Source organism: Grampus griseus (assembly GCF_964374135.1).
Source record: "Grampus griseus genome assembly, chromosome: 7".
Lineage (NCBI taxonomy): Eukaryota > Metazoa > Chordata > Mammalia > Artiodactyla > Delphinidae > Grampus > Grampus griseus.
This window is the reverse complement of record NC_139001.1, coordinates 66,454,653-66,474,151: the sequence shown is the minus strand read 5'-3', so window position 1 is coordinate 66,474,151 and position 19,499 is coordinate 66,454,653. Positions and strand designations below refer to the sequence as shown.

General features: G+C 35.3%; 1 protein-coding gene across 1 annotated transcript in view; it reads right to left on the bottom strand.

The window, feature by feature from the left end:
- Positions 1-9,593: 9,593 nt before the first annotated feature.
- Positions 9,594-19,499, bottom strand: part of LOC309825379 (sodium channel protein type 3 subunit alpha-like) — a gene marked incomplete at both ends in the record, with an annotated part of 78,656 nt that continues 68,750 nt past the window's right edge. Inside the window, 7 exon segments of the mRNA XM_082658921.1 lie at positions 9,594-10,789; positions 11,307-11,577; positions 12,929-13,068; positions 14,143-14,284; positions 15,114-15,167; positions 16,087-16,359; positions 19,000-19,122. Of these exon segments, the coding sequence (XP_082515047.1) occupies positions 9,594-10,789; positions 11,307-11,577; positions 12,929-13,068; positions 14,143-14,284; positions 15,114-15,167; positions 16,087-16,359; positions 19,000-19,122 (2,199 nt within the window).

Below are 19,499 nucleotides of genomic sequence, written 5' to 3'. Positions count from 1 at the left end.
ACACCACTGCAACCGAATCAGAGTCCTGCCTCTCCCTCAGTGACATCCTTCTTTAGGAGTGGGTACTCGATGGTGGGTGGTAGCCCCTGGTCTAGACATGGCATTCCTGTAGTGGAAACTCTGACCTCTGAGTGAGCTGAGGTGGGTGTAGTTCGGGCCCCAAGTACTCCTCATCTGTCATGCCGCGGATAGAATTTTTGCTATGCAAACGGAGACTGGGTGGGGCAAGAGACACCTGGTCCTCTCAGGAAAGCCTGTCTGGAATAGAGTTCCTGCAGTATGCGGCTACGGGTGGGGATGGGGATGAGAATGAGAAGTGAAGGCAGCCTGTTTCTCCTGGGACTGAGCACTAGGGGCAGAGGGAGTCCTGCGTTCTCAGAGTGCCCAGGATAAAGCTCCTGTAACATGGAACTGGCAGCAGGGGAAGACAGTGAGTTGTGGCTCAAATGCCACATACCCTTATTGTTTTTCCTGATATTTAGTAGATTTTCTTGAAGAAGTGTTTCTCCATTTGTTGTATGCCCCTAGGACAATTTCCAGAGACCTTAAATAATTGGTCTTAATAATTTTGACCAATTAAATAGTTGTTTTACTGATGAGAGAGTTCTCTGAGTTTCTTACTCAGCCGTGCTAGAAGATTCATTTTTTTTTTTTTTTTTTTTTTTTGCGGTACGCGGGCCTCTCACTGTTGTGGCCTCTCCCGTTGCGGAGCACAGGCTCCGGACGCGCAGGCTCAGCGGCCATGGCTCACGGGCCCAGCCGCTCCGCGGCACGTGGGATCCTCCCGGACCGGGGCACGAACCCGTGTCCCCTGCAGCGGCAGGCGGACTCTCAACCACTGCGCCACCAGGGAAGCCCTGCCTTTCCTTTCGAGTGTTGTGAAAGGTATCGTGCAGATTCTCTGGCTTCTCTTCTGTTCCTCTGAAAAATATCAGATGAGTTCAACTCCAGACTATCTTCCCTGCAGTGGGCAACAGCTGAAAACCCTGGATGTTTAAGACTTAGCATTGCAGCCCTAAATCTGTTGCACATGGGCAAATTTAAGGGCTCAACCAGATTTGTATGGTTCTGTCACTTTCCAGCTGCTGTGGTTGTTTCAAACTCTATGCTCTGATTTCTCAAATTGTAAGACTAAATTTCTATCAAGATTTCAGCTCAGTGCTGACTGGATCCTGAACTCAGATGAAAACAGTAATAAACAGGAAACTCATCCAGTGCCATTTCCTTTTTTCAGTTTTCTGGCTTTTTGGAGTCACTCCCTATACCAAAAGGTAATTGTATTTTGTTCAAGATCTACAGTTTTTATTTATCAGAACATTGGTCTGATATTATCTACCTCATCATTTCCAGGAGAGGAAACTAGAAGTTCATTTTTAAGCCTTCAAATATATTCCTAAAAGTTAAATTTGTAATTTAATTGTATCCAAATCAGAAAATGTGGTGTGCTCTGTATGACACCAGTACTTTGAAGTTTTTTGACACTTGCTTTTTGATCTGTCATTTAATGCAGTTTTAGTAAATGCAACATGTGCACTTGAAAAAAAAACTGAGACTTTTTCAAATGTTGTTGCAGAGTTCTTTATGTGTCTAATAGGTAAAGCTAATTGTAATCAAAGATTACATATCCTTATAGGTCTTCCTGTCCACTTGAGCTATCAGTTATTCAGCAAAAATGTTAAAATCTTTCATTGTATGATAAATTTGTCTGTTTCCCCTTGGGATTGAATAGATTTTTGCTTTATATATTTTAAAGATAATTTCAATAAGTGCGTCCAGCTTAAAATTGTTATGTCTTAGAGTTTTTTTTTAATTGGAGTATAATTGCTTTACAGTGTTGTGTTATTTTCTACTGTACAATGATGTGAATCAGCTATACGTATACCTATATCGCCTCCCTCTTGGACCTCCCTCCCACCTCCCACTCCCATCCCACCCATCTAGGTCATCACAGAGCACTGAGCTGAGCTTCCTGTGCTTTATAGCATGTTCCCACTAGCTATCTATTTTACACATGGTAGTGTATATGTTTTAGAGTTTTAAACCTATTTTGTCTCTAATACAAATATGTGAGTATTCATTATGTTAGTATTTGCCTGATAATTTTCAAATCCTGTTACTTTTAAGTTTTCTGTATTTTTGTGTTTTAGGTTTATTTATTTTAAATAACTAGACTGTAAAAATAAACATGATTTTCTTTGCCTTTTAACTGGGCAGTTCAATGTATTCACTGGTAATTACTAACATATTACTGACATATTTTTATAGATATCACCAATGCCGTGGTGTTATATTGTATTCTATGCTGGAGTTTTTCTCTAGAGTATACCATTTTTATAGAATACAGTGTGATTTTTCCCCTGGAGTTGTGTAACACAGTTATCCTGGATAATAAAGGAGTATGTTGCAGTGATTAAGAGATTGGCTCTACAGCCAGTTTTCCTGGATAAATATCTTTATTGTGGTTCTTCCTAGCAATGCATCATTGGGCAAGTTAAGAATATTACATGTATCTCAATCTCTTCATAGTTCTTATCTTCATCGGGTTAATGTGGATTAATGTGGATTAATGAGGATTACCATGTAAAGTATTTGAAAATGACTAGATTAGAACATAATAAGCAGTCATTACATGTTGAGTATTGTTAATTTCCACCAAGTTGTTTTGTAGGTTTTATTTGTCTTATTTTTCCCTACTTTTATCTTCCTTCTTGTGCCTTTGAATTTCTTAAATATCAAGTTTTCCATTTTCTTCCTATAGTAGTTATAACGTTTTTATTCCATTTTTTGTCTTTACATGTATATCCTTAAGATTTTAGTAAGCATTTTAAGCAAAATTTAAAGTTAATATCTTTACCAAACTCCTGAACAATACGAAGACCTTAGAATTCTTTTTTTTAATTTAAGTATAGTTGATTTACAATATTGTATTACTTTCAGATATATAATGTAGTGATTCAATATTTTTATAGATTATGCTCCATTTAAAGTTATTACAAAGTAATGGCTGTATTTCCTTATGCTGTACAATATATCCTTGTTGCTTATTTACTTTATACATAGTAGTTTGTATCTCTTAATCCTATACCTCTTTCTTGCCCCCTCATCCCTCTCCCCACCAGTAGCCACTAGTTCTCTATATCTGAGTCTGTTTCTGTTTTGTTATATATATACATTTGTTTTGGTTTTTAGATTCCACATATAGGTGATAACATAGAGGACTTACCGTGGTGGTAGTGTGGAGCTGTGCTGCAGAGCAGGTGGGGTAGGTGTGGGTTGGGGCATGGGCTGTGGCCATGTGGCTGCAGTCAGGGACACAGACTGCTTCTGATGTGCTGCCTGTGTAAGTGCCTGTAATGTCTGCCCCTGCCCTACTAAGACACTGCTCTGGGTCTGAGCCATCTTTGTGCCTTACAGCCGACACACCCCTCGGCCACAGCAGCCCTCGCCCTGTGTGGAGTTGTGTCCTGAAGCAAGTGGGTCTAAGTGGTGCTCAGGTCAGGCCAGGGCATGCGCTGGGATGGTAGGAGAAGAGCAGTTTCAGTGTGCCTTTTCTGCCCTGTTTCAGGAAGGTGGATTTTAAGTCTCCCATTTTGTTTTGATTTCAATCATTACATTCTTTATTTCTGTAAATAGCATGATATCCTTCAAGTATGCCTCATAATTTTGTATCTCTCACTCATCGTCTTTGTTTTTTCTTTTTCAGGCAGTGTAAATTCTCCAGCTATGTTCTTTTATGTCAAGATTATCTTGGCCTTACTCAGTCTTTTGCTTTTCAATATAAATTTCAGAATCAGGTCATCAGTTTCTATAAAGGAAAAGTCTGCTTGGATTTGAGATTTTTGTTGTGATTGCACTGAAAATAATTACATCATACATGTGTATGATGTAATTTTTTTACATTATATGTATATGTGAGATAATATATATCTCAGTTTGTATATATGACTTTCTAATAATGAATTTTACCACGCATGATCTCTCTGTTTTATTTAGACTCTGAATTCTGGGTCTATGACTATGAATCTTGGGAGACTTTTTTCTGTAAACTAGAGCTAAGACCAGACAGTGTTCCCTTGCTAAGGTTTTCTTTCTATCTGCTTTTGCAAGGTTGATTTTTAAAAATGCTTTCATTAAGTGTGTAGCTTTTTGTGGATCTTGAATTTATTCAGGATCTCTAACCCATATTGGGTTAATCTTTGTCTTCTATTTTCTGTACGCAGGCAGTTAAAACCAAGCTATAGGTCACTGGGATCAATAGAAGCCCACAGAATAGCCTCTGACTTTAGTGCTAGCTTACCTTTCACTATCAGCCCTAAGGAATTTCCCTTGTTTTCTGGTAAGGCTAACCGTACATTAAAATGATCTTCTAAAAATATTTTATTCTGTTTTTAGATATTTTGTGACAAGAGTTTTAGGATAATTGTCCCATTATATGCTGGAAATATACATTCATCAAGCAAAATCCTAGTTATCAGTGTATTACCAGTGTACCTATGAGTTATTCAAGTGAAGAATATATACATGATTAAGGTAGTGAAATAAAACCTGATTATGTTTTTTCATCCATGCAGCATACATCTAATTGAGGACAACTAAGTAAACCTATTCTTTCACTGGCAGAATTAATGAAATGAAATTATTTTTTTTCAGTAGTTTTTGCTAGGCAATAGGCATTGCTTGTAAACTATAGTTACAAGGTGTACTGTATTTCTGAGATATTTTGTAATTATGGTAGTGCTTTATCTGAATTTAGATGCTAATAAATTAGAGAGTCATTCTCAGTAAGGACTGGAAAAAATTTACTGGTGGTGTTGTTTGGCACGTAAGTATTTTTGTGTTTTCCTGCAAGACTCAATTCTAGCAATGTATCTGAAAACTGGTAGTCACATACCCTGTTAGTCATTGCTGATAAAGGATAAAAGGGTGAGAAAATTAATGAGATGCATCCCATACCTTGGATATACTACAATCTATTAGAAGAGATAAGTGCAAAGGAGGTAATACAGCATGGTATGGTACATAAAATCCTAGATGCACATTAGGAAGTCTGAGGAGAAATGTTTCGGGGAAATCTGAGGAAGCTTTGAAAAGATGATATTTGAGCCAGTTTTTGAAAGATGAGCAACAATTTGTCAGGGAAAAAAAGAGAAAGACATTTCAGGCAAAGACTGTAGCATGTGCCAAGACAGGAGAGATGTCCAAAAATTGTGTAATTGGAGACTATGTGATTCCGTGGGGAGGAGGCATGAGTTGTGGAGTGATGGCCAATGACAGAGGATAGTAGTGGGATATGTGAGGGACAGATTATTCAGGGTTTTTTTTTTTTTTTTAAACTCTGTAATAAGAAAGGGAAATGGATTTTCTGAATAATGGGATGCCATCAGGTTTAGAAGATTTCAGATGTGTATTTCAGTATGCCAGCTGGACGGAATATTGGAGAGACTCTGGAGAGAAGAGGAGAGGAGAAATACTGCAGATGGAAGGACACATAGGAAGGAGACAGTTACAACAAAGTTTGGTTGCATCAAATCATAAATGTCTTTCTCTGTGAAAGAATAAAACATTTTAGGTGTTATCATAAGAGAATGATGTGCATCTTTTATTCTTTTTTCAGTAAAAATAGTGTTCTAGGGAATATAAGACTTAAGCCCAACTTCCTTAAGTTTTGTGGCAAATGTTAATGACAGAAGGAGTAAGTACACTTGTAGTTCGAGACAATTTTACAAATAACTAATGATTTCTTTGTTTTAATTTCTTCTGTTACATATCAGGTGTTGTCTTTTAGAAATCTGTAACATCATAGAAGAGAAATAATAGCTGTCCTTTCAATTATTTAAAACATTCTTCAACTTTGTCATATAAAATCTTTGAGGATAAGAAGACTTCTTCATTAGTGGGGCTAAAGTCAAGATCAGATGTTGCATTTCTATTTTAAGTTATCTGAGTAATGTTTTAAATGGTGTATTGACAATGCACATTTTTTTAAATTAAGTATTATTCATATAAAGGAAATTACTCATTTTGAATGGCAATTTGATTTTGAACATAGAATTTTAGAATTAAAGTACTACTAGAGACAGCATACCTAATCCAGCATCCCCATTCAAATAAAGGGGGAATCTGAGGGGCCAGAATTTGGTTTGCCTGGATTACACTGCTAGTTTTATACCAGAACTGAAACTAGAAGCCAAGTGTCAGAACTCTTGGTCCAGTTCTTCTTACATTTTTCATTTCCACAAAAATGGTCAGTAAGAACTTTCTTTATGATTACTACTGAGTAGTTTGAAATGCACAAGAATGATTTTCAAGTTATTGTATTCTAGTTATTTGAAGATTAGTAAAACACGTAAATTTATATAGACATTATCTTTCAGCTACATTATTTGAAATGCAGAATTCTCATTTTTCTCTCCACACAAATGGTTTTTCTTTACTAAAGGATCACTTATTGGTAATTTAGTATCACTTATTGTTGATTTAGTATCACTTGTTGGTGAATTTAAGTTTCTTTAATTTCATGGTATTGTTATTTCTATGTCCAACTTGATTAATTCTATTTTTTACAAAATTCTATCATGAAGTTTAATAATAGAAGGATTTTTCTTGTGAAAGTAGTTATTTCAAAAATCTGTCAAATTGTATTAGCAACCCTGTATTCTGAACAACCCTGTATTCTGAATGTTCTGAACATTCCGAATATCCTTTAGCTAGGTATATTTTTTAAAGTATTTTTTTTTTTTTGCAGCTGAGACTCTTCTGAACATAAGATCATTTAGATATAATGCATATCAATTAATAGATTGCTTGGCTAATGATTATATAATAGGATGCATAAAAAGGTTAAGGACTTTGCAGAGTAATACTTGACTTCTCTGTGGTGTTGGCAAGATCTGAAAATTTACCTGAACAGCAAGAAGGCAACAAATTACAATTAAGTCACCTCATACCGTTTATGTTGGGGAAATTATGAAATGCGTATTTAGATCCAATTCATCAAAAATATAAGCATTATAACTGGAGTTTTCTACTGAGAAGAAACATTTGGTTTTGACCTGACATAAATCCAAGGGACCCTGAAAAAAATGTTAATATAAATTTTCAATCACTGCATCATTAATATTTTATGTGTAAATAGGAGTTCATAAAATGGATTTAAGTAACAAACTATGTAATATAACATTTATTGAGTGCCAAGAAATTTGGAGATTACAGTAATTACATTGAGAGGAGTTGAGGTCAAAATGTTTACAGCCAAGGGAGTTAATTGAAATGGATAACCATTATAGATGGCTACTATTATTGTTGTTGAACTTGAAAGTTGGAATATGTGAGCTTCATCTTTTGCACACAGAAAAGTTCACAAAAACTGCTTTTAATAGACTTTATTCTATAGTACTGCTTGGTGGATCATGCAGTAGGTTGTTATAAAATTCATGGGAACTTTTATGTATACAAATGTCAGATCAAGTACAGGTTTCATTAATTATATATGTTTTAAACTTCCAACAATAAAAAAAAAAACCCAGAAGCCAGGAAATTAAATACAATAAAAAATGAAATATTTATTCGTTTGGCTCAATAATGACATAGCTCACCATTCATTTTAGTAATAGCAATTCCCTGCATGCAGTTCATCAATACACTACAAGTAAATAGTTGTGTAAAAGGAATTAACATTAATCTTTTGGTTTGTGCAAAAAACAAAAATTTATATCATGTTAGGTAATTGCACAGCTTAGCCACTATGTTCATGGCTAAAAGGGTCAGAGCCCAAGTTATATCTCTGATAGCTTTAGTGCAATAGGAATTAAAAAAATAAGACTAGTCTGCATAAGCAAATACTACAAAAGTTGAGTAAAAAAAAACCTTCCATGGATAAAGGGTTATATTGAGGCAACCATAGTTGGTAGAAAATGATCTAGGTTTCAATTTTTGACCAATGTTCTCCTACTGGAATGGTAGAAAATATATTATAACAAAGAAATCCACAAAACACATTGTTTAACTTTTATTTTAAGAAATTATCCATTGAAAATTCTTATGGATTTAAAAGTTTGGCGTTGTGATTAAAAATAAAAAGAAAAAGCATAAAGTAAAATAAATTGGCATGTCATCAACCTGAAAATAATTTTCTTATGTACAAAATGCAACAAATAAAATTGATTATATTTTTACATTATTTATATTTAAACAAGTTTTAGACATATTTTAGTAAAATATGAAGTATAGGTTTTGACAGTAGGCAGTATGCAGTGTGTTTCCTTGAAATCTAGAGAGACACCATATGACACAAGTTGAATTAAAAATGCAAAAGGAAAGGTGCTTTTAAATAACTGCAAGCTATTCTGCTTGATGTACTAGACATAGAGCTGGTTAAATCACTCTGCTACCAACATGTGACGACTTCTAACCAAGACTTGTGAAGAATGGATTGAGTAAAATAGAGCAGCATAGGTAATTAACATGCATTAGTGGTAGTCTTCAAACTATTTATGTTTAATGAATGGTGCAGGATACAACCCCGTTGGAAGCTCGTAAAAGACACATACACTGTGGTACATACTTGATTTAATAGAAGTTGTTTATCAGGAGAGATATATATATATATACACACATAAATATATATATATATATATTCCCAAACATGCCCCACAGGATAAAATAACTATTTACATAAAAGAGGGTGTGTTTAGTTGACATAAAATGTCAGCTTTGCTGAGAGCAGAAGATGGCAAAGCAACACTGAATCAGAAGGTGGAACAACTATTCTAAAGTGATACTTTAGATATACTTTTCTAGAACAGATTTATTAGATTACTTTTTTTGGAAAGCATTTAACCAAAATTAAATATAGTGCTCTGGAACTTAGAATAAAATTTGCACTTGCTGAAACAGAATACTTTGCATAAAAATAATCCTTTAAAAATTAGAGGAGACTTTACAGGCACGTAACTGTTTAGATATAAACAAACATAGACTAAAACACTTTCAAAATTAAAGCCGTCTAGAAAACGGAAGTACCTGAAATTGTTATTAGATTTTTTCTTTCTGGTTTTGAGCAAGAACTTCATCTCTTGGACAAAACCCTTTGTCTGATTATTCGAGAAACTTGTGGAGTAGGAACACAGGGCTCTTATATACTTTTTTCTCAACTTAAATTTCATTTGCAAAAATAGTGACATAGTATTATGAATAAACTATGAAGTAGTGACTAGGGAAATCCACTAGAACAAATTTTGTAAAAATATTGCAGATATGGAAGTTAAAAATAGAGTGGATGCAAGTACTGTACTAAAAGTGTTTGGTGTAGTTACAATGATCACTTTGCACAACTATCCCTACAGTCTAGGTAGCCATTGAGTTTCTCCTCAGCAGTGTCAGCTGGTAATGAAAACAGCAACCTCTTGTCAGTGTTGATACCCTGACTCACAGAGTTATAGTGATGGAGAGGTCACTGTCTTGTTATAGGCACTGACCATGAGTATTTGTTAAAACAGTTTGGCATAGACCTCCTCTGGGAGTCCAGTTGACACATAAACTTTACCTTCTTAGGCTGTAAACAATTGATCACAAAGATAATTCTTTGTCTCTTTTTACTTTTGATTTTCCCTCACCTCTTTCCCTTTGCTTTCTTTTTCTGGTCTGTCTTTTCCAAACTTTTCTTTGTCTGGCTTTGTTACACTATCATAGGAAGGAGGAGAGGTGGTAGAGGAACTTCCATCTGTTTTTTCTGGGGTGGAGTTCCCATTTAATTTGTCAATAATCATATCGTCTTTTATAGGTAAATCAATCCTCCCTTTGATTGCCTCTTTGTTATACTCACTTAATACCGTCTTTAACCTTTGCCTTAAAAGATAACATCTGAAATTACGCTGAATGATAGCAGCAGATACCTCCTCTTGTTTGCGTTTCAAAGTGGTTGTAATGGGCTCATAGGAGACTTTGGAGGGGTTCGATGCCATGAACCGATCTTCCATTTGTATTCGAAGGGCATCCATCTCTCCACTTTCACCCAAAACACGCTTTGTAAAGGCAAATAAAATGTCGAGGCAGTGGATCCTGTCCCCATTGACCATGGGCAGATCCATGGCAATGAGCTGGACTTTGTTTGGTTTTGCTATGAGAAGAGGAGGATCCAGGGCAGCTGCAAAATCAGAGAGCTTGGAGAACTCTATGAACTGGGTGGCATCAGGATCAAACTTCTCCCAAACCTCATAGAACATCTCAAAGTCGTCCTCACTCAGGGGCTCTGCACTTTCTTCAGTAGCAACACTGAAGTTCTCCAGGATGACAGCAATGTACATGTTCACCACGACCAGAAATGATATGATGATGTAACTGACAAAAAAGAAAATCCCCACAGATGGGTTCCCACAATCTCCCTTAACTGAGCTGCCAGGGTGAATTGTGTCAGGGTCACAGTCAGGCGGTGCACTGTTGAGAATAGGTGCTAGCAATCCATCCCAGCCACCAGAGGTGGTAATCTGGAACAGGCAGATCATGCTGTTGCCAAAAGTTTCAAAATTGAACATGTCATCAATTCCAGCTTCCTTTTTAACATAGGCGAAGTTGGACATCCCAAAGATGGCGTAGATGAACATGACTAGGAAGAGCAGGAGGCCGATGTTAAACAACGCAGGAAGGGACATCATCAAAGCAAAGAGCAGCGTGCGAATCCCCTTGGCCCCTTTGATCAGACGCAGGATTCGGCCAATCCTGGCAAGACGGATCACTCGGAACAGGGTAGGGGACACAAAATATTTCTCTATCAGCTCAGCCAGAAACATACCTATGGAACAATACAGAAAACAGCTAAACAGTGAGTATCTTATGCTTATATGAATGCTTTTTCTTTGCAAGGTTAATGAAAACAACAAATTTGTTATGTGTATAAACCTTTACTGTTTGGATCCACTTCCTAATATTACCAGTGAAAGATTATAGAGTTTTATTTAATAATTCTATAATGTCATAAACCAATATGGACTCTTGCAAAATCCCATAAGTTAAATAATCTCACATAGTGGTATGGCATTTTAAGATTATATACACCCAATTACTATGAATAGTTATCCTCGCATATGAAATGTGCCAACAGCAAACAAAGACTATTTCTGAAATCTTCAAATATATTGTTTTCTTTTTTTGAATAGTTAAATTCTTCAGTTAGTGGAAAATGAACAAGAGTGTTGAACTTTAGAGTTATACACATTATGATTCTCAGATCTAATTTCCATGTTACACAGGTGATAGGCTTTGGGGACTTTTCCAACAACTGCACTTCTCTGTAAATAAACCATTCTTACCTACAATGGAGAGAATCACCACCACAAAATCAAAGATGTTCCAGCCTATGGTGAAGTAGTAGTATCTGAGGGAGATAAGTTTCAGCACAAATTCTCCAGTGAACAGGATAATGAACACAAGGTTGATCCGGGACAAGACTAGAGTCATATATTTGCTCTGGTCATCAGTTTCTACCATCATGGTGACCATATTGAGGCAGATAAGGATCATGATGCTGATATCAAAAACTTGTCTGGTTACAAAATCAAAGACCATTCCTTGGTATTTGTTCTAGAAGGAGAGGAAGGAGAAGGTTAATATGCATATTTCATAAATATTGATCCATAAAATTGCAGATGAAGTCCTTTACGTATGGCCCATGGGATGTGCACCCTTCTCACATTACCGCAAACAAATTTGTTAAAAAAAGAGCAATAAATGAAGAATGTCATATGACAAAAACAAAATATAATTGTTTTATTTAGGTCCCATGGGAAGACAAAGCTGAATAAAACATAAATTGGTGGCAACTGGTTGATAATGTGCATGGGCTTTGCTTGATTTTAATAACTGATAATTTTTACAAAAAATAATGACAACTAATAATGAAGATTTACAAAGTAGGTTAATATAGACAGACTTTTAGATGGATGAATATGCCAATTCATTTATCAATGCTTTAGGGATTTTGAATTATAGCTTATTTCTGTCTGTCCGTCCCTCAAAATATGTCAGTTGTTTTCTATTTAATTCTGCCTCTTCTAACTATAATATTTAAATGACATTCAGTAAAGTAGGTATATGCCCTTTTTTGTGCCCTCCCTTACATCATCCCTCTGCCCTGCTTCCCCTCCCCCCCCACCCCCCTCCTGCACCTACTCCAACTACTCTTAAAAATAATGCAAAGTGGAGTCATTTATAGGATTCATGAGACCTTGTCAAGTCCCAGTTCTGGCGATTACAGGCTTTGTGACTTTACGTACAGTATATACCTTCTTTGGGTCTCAGTTCCTTATTCCTTACCCATCTAAGAGGATAGGTGATTTAGAATACAGCTCTGTGAACATAGTCCACCATCTTTATGACTTTCCACTATAATGAAGCTCTACAGAGTATGCATTCTGAATAAATCTTTTGTGTGTGGGTATATTTGCTGAAACAAACTATTTTGATGATACCCTTTTCCTTTCTAAAAACGGTAAAAATATTTTCTAGTCATAACAATGGAGAGAACAAATAGCATAGAGGGAGCCCATGGGTGTAGAATGGGAAGTCTGGAAAACTCCATCTACTTAAAAGGATAAGAGGGTGCCATGTAACAAGATCAGAGGAGCTGGAACCAGGTGTGTTGTTGGCAGCAGTAGGTGGCAGCAGGAGCATGAACCTTGCTTTGGAAGCAGTTATTGGGAACCCTGACTTGGAGGTTTTCAACTGACAAACTAAAGAACATTGCCTCATTTTTAAGAACTTAGTAATTCTTACAGTGTAGTAGTTGCAAATTGTGTTACACAGTATGTACTTCACAATTAGGTCATATTATATATTGATGATATCACCTAATATGTTCTGATCCAGAGCACTGCCCAATTTCATCATATGGAAATAGGGCTTTGGAATGTTAAAGAAGATGAGTAATTCTTACTGCAGGCCGAGGTATGGGTTTCTGAGGTTTCTTGGACCCAAGTTTCTTCATTGCATTGTAATATTTTTTTTGTTCCTCTGTCATAAATATGTCTTGACCTCCAAAGTAAAGACATAGTATAAAACTGGTTACAATCCAACCTGTATTACAACAGTACTTTTACAAAAGTATTTCTGAGTCTCTCCTTTAATGCTTTTTTTTCAGTTTTTAAATGGATATTATCCTGCTTCATATAGATTTATCCTGCTTTTCCCTTTTATGTGAAATTCTGAGTACCTTAACATTATGTAAAACCCATAATCACATAAAACTCTGAGTACCTTAACATTATGTAAAACCCATAATCACATAAAACTCTGATAATCACATAAAACTCTGATTAGAATCAGGATTCTAATTTGATTATATTACATTTAGAAGGAGGCTCAGGAGTCTCAAATATATTTTCATGAAAGAAAAAAAATCTTAGTCATTTCAGTGTTGACAATTTTACTTCTTTATTCAACACTTTTTGAGCACTTCCTGTGTCTTAGACAGTGCACCCAGTATCAGAACTACATAGATATATAAGACACAGTGTCTATATGCAAACAAACAAAAACAACCCAGTACTGCAGAGATAACAATAATCTGTTTCTGAATCTGTTCCGAGATTCAGAAACAGGCTTTATATAGGGGAGTACTCTTAAGCTAGACCTTAAAGGATGATTAAGGGTTTGCTAGGCAAAGCACTTTAGGGAGAGAAAATATCCTATGTAAAGTCATGGAGGGAGAAGAGCATGCCTTGTTCAGAAAAGGGCAGAAAATCCATGTAGCTGTGTATGTAGCAAGTGATAGTGTTAATGGTGGGTACCTGAGGAGTAGGGAAGTGCATATAGAAAGTGTGGTATGGAAGAAGATGAAGCAGGAAGACTGGGTGGAGATAATTCCTGAAAGGCTCTGTAAGCAAGGGTAAAGCATTGAGGCCCACTGGATGTTTTGAAGCAGTGGTCATATTTTTGAGTCAGAAAGACACTACAGCAGATCTGCAGAGGATGAATCTGGAGAGGAGCCACCAGTTAGAGGCTGGGCTCCTCTGCAGCTGAACTGACCACATAGTGAATGGAAGACAATTTAAAAATGATCTAACTCCGTCATGATTATGAGTGTCCTGGTTATTTGGATGTAAAACAGACAGAACCTCAGAATGGAGAAAGATGAGAGCTGAGGAATACTTATCTTCTTTTTCTGTTGGTTGAAGTTATCTATGATGACACCAATGAATAGATTCAGAGTGAAGAATGACCCAAAGATGATAAAGATGACAAAGTATAAGTACATATACAGATTTTCTTCATATACAGGCTGAAGTTTAACCTAAATAATATTGAAAATATTAAATAATATTTAAAAACACAATAAATACTTGAGGTAAATTAAAAATTTGGTGAGTGTTGTTGCTTATTATAGAGTTATTTTTGCCTTGACCTGAGATACTGTTCTGCAAAAGCAATTCTTTTCTCAAGTTAGTATGACCTAATATAATGAAAATTTGTAATTTTACGATTGTTCTTAAATCTGTTTTCCCATTGTGGCTTACCTGTACCTATTCTTTAGAGTAAGTAGCAGTGGTATAAACAAGGCAAACATTTTGAACCTGTTATTAGTCTTACTATAATTTTTTTTGCAATATTTTCTCCTTGGGTTTGTAAATGCTAGCTCTTGGAGATAAGGCTTTAATAACAGAACATCAAATTCTAAGAGGAAAATTCAGCATAAACAGATATGTTCTGAGGAACTATTTTTATTCCTATTTTCTAAATTGAGTTTCCCTGAAACTTGCTTGCTTTTATCATGATATTTTTGGAAGCTGCTTCACAGACTCTGGTTTATCATACTCTCCAGGGGTAGGGAGAGACAAATTACTTGCCCACTGAGCAGCCTTTCCCAATCTTAAGAGTCTCATTTACTGGACCAATCTGATTCTTCTAATCCATGCAGTTAGATATCCTTTCATATTAGATCTATAATAGACATATGTTAACCAAAATATCATTTATATTGAAGTGAATTGGCTTAAAAAGAGAATTTCTATATGCAGTTATAAATGTTCTGATTGCTTCTAATATAAAATTCTGGGCCTTTCAGTTAAATTATCACTATGGAAAAATCTAGTAGCTATAAATAGTATCTGAGTGAAACTTACATCTCGTGAATCAACAGCTGCATACATAATATCCATCCAGCCTTTAAATGTGGCCTGTAAACAACATATATTTGAATTCTGCATAAAAACCTAATCCAAGAATACGCATTTTACCATATGAAAATATGATAGTGTTATTAAATATAACTTTTTGTACAATATTATGAAATATTCTACAAAGAGATTGAAATGGATTGAATGAAGAAATGAAATTGAAATAGAACAAGATTTTATTTCAAAACTGGAACTCTTTTTCTTTGTTTGTCTTGGAAGGTATTTTGTTTTTTTCTACACTAACATGTAACTAGGTGAAACTCTCATCTCAGTCTCGAATCCCTTTCAAAAGGTAAGCTCTATGATTCAAACCTCTTGTGTCTTTAAACACTCAACTGTTTTCATTAAATTCTTGATTAGTTAATATACTGTCAGTTAAGTCAAAATAATTAAATATTACACATTTTGAAATCCACTCCATAAGATTTGCATTTCCACACATAGTAGAACTATACTCCTTAGATCTTGGTACAATTATCTGTACATTAATCTGTACATTATCTGTATCTGTGTGTTAATTAATTAATACTTAGATTAATACATAGATTAATAATCTATACATTTAATTAATCACTACAATAGATACGTTATTATTTTAATACATATAATTGCTTCTTTGGCATTTATTGCTACAGAAAATTAAAAATGGTAATAGCACAATAACACTCAATAATAGAGTAAGAAAAGACAGGAAGCAGAAATATAAAATCACATTAAAACATATTAACTGAACACTGGGGAAAATACATTTTAAAATCACTGCAAAACATCTTCTTTAGTCAAGTCACGCTAATAGTACAGGTGTTATCATCAACTACTTTCGTGCTATCAGATATTAATCACTCAAAGAACATCAGAGAAATGATTTTACTTGAAACATTTTGAAAACGTATTCAAAACTCATACAGTAGGCACTTACCACTTGAAGCAATGCGAGATAGCCAGCGCCAACATTATCAAAGTTTACTTTCACATTTTTCCACCGAGCTTTCTTGCCAAGAGCCTGACAATCACTCAAATTGTTAACTTCACTAACTTCAAACATGTTACCAGTTGTCGTGTTTACACAGCGGTAGAACTTGCCAGCAAACAAATTCACACCCATGATGCTAAAGATCAGCCAGAAGATGAGACAAACCAACAGCACGTTCATGATAGAGGGAATTGCTCCAACAAGAGCATTCACAACCACCTAGAAGAGGAGATAAGGATAAGGCAGCTTACAAATTGTTAAAATGGAAACCATTTCTTCCATTATTTATTCAATATAAAATGGGTGTGAAACGAGTTAAATAAAAATCTAGGTGGACAAGTTTGTTTCTTCTGATATTTTCTAGGACATATTCGGTAGGGGAAAACAAACAGTGACACACTAAAGAGCTAAAGGATTTAAAGAAAGCAAAATATGCCAAAGTGTGAAAAGAAATAAACAAAAACCTGATATAGTAAGATGGAGTCAGAAAATGTTTGTATGCTGGGGAAAAAAAGAAAAAAAAAAGATGTATTAAATACCAACAAGAAATAATCATCATTCAACAATACACGTTAACTTTCAGGTGTGTTCATGAATGATTGATTGAAAACATGGTTAAACAAACCCATTACAAATAAAGTATTAATAATGCCTTAAATCTGTATCACCAGATCAAGTTAACTTTTGATGAAGTTGAAGAATGGTATAAGGAATTTACAAGGTCCTTTTTCCCCATATTGATAATTCCTAATTTTAAAAAAGTATATTAAATTAGGAAATGAGATGGAATTTATCTCTGGACATAAATTACTGAATGTATTCCCATTATTATTGATCCAAATCTCTTAAATGTTCACTTCAGGGCACATGTTACTTCACCAACCCAGGCCAACCTATTTCATGAAGGAGAAATTCAGTCATCTTTCCTCTAAATTCAGAAGAGATTAATGTGTATTTTCAAATCTCTAGTGATTTGTATCTTTTCTTATCTAATTAATCTAGCTCATACTGGGACTATTTTGTTAGGCACTTATATTAAATGAAACGATTGTTTTATTTTAAAATACTGAAACATTATTTTAGAAATCAACACCAAAGAATTAATATCAAAACCTGAAATCCAAAATTGTAAAAATTTCTTATGCTACTTGAATCTTATTTCATTTAGAAATTGTCATATATATTATACTGAAACCAGGTTGTCTTGGCTCTAAAATGTGTGTAAAATGACCTCCCACAAGTTCTCTTATCATCAAATAAATGCATGCCTTTTACCATATTTTATACCTAGAATGTTAATTCTGCCATATGACAAAATTAAAAATGCCAAACTAGAATAGTTTTCAGATTAGAGTAAACTTGGAAGTTTTCTATTTTGTTCAATTGCTGTCTCCCCTCAAAAATGGATTATTCGGGCTTCCCTTGTGGTGCAGTGATTGAGAGTCCGCCTGCCGATGCAGGGGACACAGGTTCGTGCCCCGGTCCGGGAAGATCCCACATGCCACGGAGCGGCTGGGCCCGTGAGCCATGGCCGCTGAGCCTGTGCGTCCGGAGCCTGTGCTCCACAATGGGAGAGGCCACAACAGTGAGAGGCCCACATACCGCAAAAAAAAAAAAAGAATTATTCATATGAAACCATGCAGCCAGATGAAGGCTTAAATAATGTGAATGATGGTAAAAGATTGATGTGGAAAAAACTTGAAATTACATAATCATTTTTATTAACTTTATCTTGTCTTGTGACTTTATCAAGTAGCAATGAAAGAAACTTATAATGTAAAAGCAAGTATTTCTTTGCTTACAGTGCATCTGGAGAGTGGTTTCATTCTTCCTGGTGAGTGAATCTCAAAGTCAAAACTGAAGTGTTTTTATCACTTAAAAAAACCACCTCCTAACATAAAAGCCCCATGGCATTGAAGAAATTCAGTATCCATGTGCATTTGCAAGCTGGATTAAACAAAGCTGGCCTTTGTGCTAAATAGTATTTTGAGGGGCGTGGCAAGTAGATGTGTATATAAGTGTGTACTTTATGTTTAGATGCATAAAATATACACTAAGGAAGAGAGCTGGAGAGGAAAATACAAGTGCTAATGGAAAAAGTGAACCTCATTCAGAATGCTCATTTAAAAGGGAGATCTATGAAACAAACCCCAGGGGTTGCCTTCAATACTTAGTTAATTATCCTAACCCCTACTTTGGTTGCTTAGGATATATAGATTTTGTCAGAGACTACAATTTAGTGTTGTTTTCTTGTACAACAACTTTTATTACTGATATTAATTGAAGAAGTAGAGCATACAAAAACCATTCTATCTTTCATTCATTACTGGTAATTTTTTAGAAATCAAACTACCTACTGAGAGGAAGAAAAATCTCCTCCTAGGATGAATGTCAGTAGTAAATAATTATAAAATGCATAAGCAATGAAAAGAAATAAATGGCAACACATAGGTTTTACTTGTTGTGGAAATATCCTTGAACTGTCACCAGAAGACTTGGATTCTAGTTCTAGTTCTGCCACAAACAATTTTTGAGTGCCTATTTTAGTTTCAGGAGGCTAGGCTCATTGATCCTTAGGATTTCTGCTTTGAAATTTTGTAATTCTATGAAATAAATATCAGAAGAGTATGGCAGCCCTCTGTATCTAAATCATTACCTACACTTAATTTTTTTTAACAACGCGTTTTATTTAATTAATTAATTTTTTGGCCGCGCTGTGTGGCATGTGGGATCCCATGTGACCAGGGATTGAACCTGTGCCCCCTGCGTTGGGACCTGGAGTCTTAACCACTGGACTGCCAGGGAAATCCTTACATTTAATTTTGACATGAATCATCAGAGAACCTGTATTTTTCTTACCCTCATGCCTTCAAACCGGGATAAAGCCCTCAGTGGTCTTAAAGCTCTTAATGTCCGTAGGGATTTGATGGCACCAAGTTCTGAGTAACCGAGAGCATTGGCTACCAAGCTAACCAAAGAAACCTAAAGAAGAAACAAATATCAATCAGTCCACCAAGAATATATCTATTCTTTAGTGCCGACCAAATAAAAATTCAGACATACCTTGGCAGCCTTCATATTCCACATAGTGCAATCATCTTACATTGCCAGCCTCATATCATATTATTGCTTTTCTTATCAGTGAAACTGGAGTCTTTGCCCATTTATATAAACATCTGTAAACCCGTCCAGTTAGATATTTTACCCATGGAGCCCTTTTCAACCTGTGCATACACCACTGATGATTTGGGATTTGATTCAAAAGCCATGTGCTCCACGGATCTGTGCTTAATATCATTGATTAGAAATCATGCTTTGCTTCCAAATTTATGTAATATCTTGGTTATGTGTATTGGAGG